We start from the raw sequence: 1,377 nt of genomic DNA, 5'->3' as shown, positions 1-1,377 counted from the left end.
AAATTTTGGCCCTCTCATGGAAAATATTTATTTAATTTTGGCCCTCTCAGGGAAAATATTTGTTTTAAATTTTGGCCCTCTCATGGAAAATATTTATTTAATTTTGGCCCTCTCAGGGAAAATATTTTTTTTTAATTTTGGCCCTCTCAGGGAAAATATTGTTTATTTTTGGCCCTCTCAGGGAAACTGTTTTTAATTTAAAATGTTTGGACCCTCTGGTTGTGAGAGTTTCTCTGTTATCCAGATTTAAAATCTGTTTAAAAAGTAAAACTGTCTCCAGTGGAGGTTTTACCAGAGAGTCCAAACAGCTGTTGTTTGTGTGCAGCTGGAGAACCTGTCAGGAGGAGTCCAGAACCAGAGCGCTGATCCCAGGTCTGCGTTTGAGGAYGGGCAGCAGCTGGACTCCGTGGACCAGCTGGAGCTGCAGTTCTACGAGACCCAGCTGGAACTTTATGACACCAAGTTTGAGATCCTGAAGAACGAGGAGCAGCTGCTGGTGGCTCAGATAGAAACCCTGAGGAGACAGATTAAAGGTCAGATTATTCTTCTGGATCTGATCCAGGTGATCCAACCAGACCTGTCCAGTCCTGGTCCTGCAGGGCCACTGTACAGACCTGTCCAGTCCTGGTCCTGCAGGGCCACCATCCTGCAGGTTTCTGGTTAAAAAGAGGTTTCTGCTGGTTTTGCTGCAGAGCTGAAGGACGAGGTGGTCTACTACGACGTGTGTGAGGACCCTGAGGAGCTGCAGAGTCTGATCCACTCAGGTCCTCATCAGGGGGACCCGCCTCGGGTCACCCAGCTCCGGAGACGCCTGCAGGCCTTAGAGACCAAGAGGGGAAACATCTGTGCTCGGAGAGCTTACCTTCGCAACAAAAAGGTGAGGAAACTGTCTGACATCAGCTCTGCACTGAAAACAGATAATTCATATATTTATATTTTATAAAAACACATTTTTTATTTAAGCCTCACGCATGAAGAGAGTCTTTAAAACAGTCATAAAAACTGATCCTGAGTTTTATTTGACTACTATGGACCTTCAGGCTGTTTTTACATGTAATGAGTTAAACAGGAAGAGGAAATGACCTGATGCATGTCAGTGACCCAAACAGAAAAATAAAGATGAAGTTGGACCTCAGGACCCAAACCTTATTGTTTTTACTGCTAGCTTTACTGCTAGCATCCGTCCTCCCACAGTGATAATATTATACTGACACAAATTATAAACATCATCATTAAGTTCCTTTAAATGATGCAGAAGACACAAAACACTGAAATTACATAAAAATAAACTACAGAAAGTTGTTAAAACTTCCTTGTATTTACTGAGGAGAATGATAAAAATGAGTATTCTGAAGAAATATGGAGAATTATAAGTGA

At 42.3% G+C, this 1,377-nt stretch overlaps 1 protein-coding gene across 1 annotated transcript in view; it reads left to right on the top strand.

The window, feature by feature from the left end:
* whamm (WASP homolog associated with actin, golgi membranes and microtubules) overlaps positions 1-1,377 on the top strand; it is a gene marked incomplete at its 3' end in the record, with an annotated part of 11,194 nt that overhangs the window by 8,597 nt on the left and 1,220 nt on the right. The window contains 2 exon segments of the mRNA XM_014030464.1: positions 326-533; positions 693-877. Coding sequence (XP_013885918.1) covers positions 326-533; positions 693-877 — 393 coding nt within the window.

This window comes from Austrofundulus limnaeus, unplaced genomic scaffold (genome assembly GCF_001266775.1).
Source record: "Austrofundulus limnaeus strain Quisiro unplaced genomic scaffold, Austrofundulus_limnaeus-1.0 Scaffold1066, whole genome shotgun sequence".
Classification (NCBI taxonomy): domain Eukaryota; kingdom Metazoa; phylum Chordata; class Actinopteri; order Cyprinodontiformes; family Rivulidae; genus Austrofundulus; species Austrofundulus limnaeus.
This window is presented reverse-complemented; position numbering and strand designations above follow the sequence as displayed.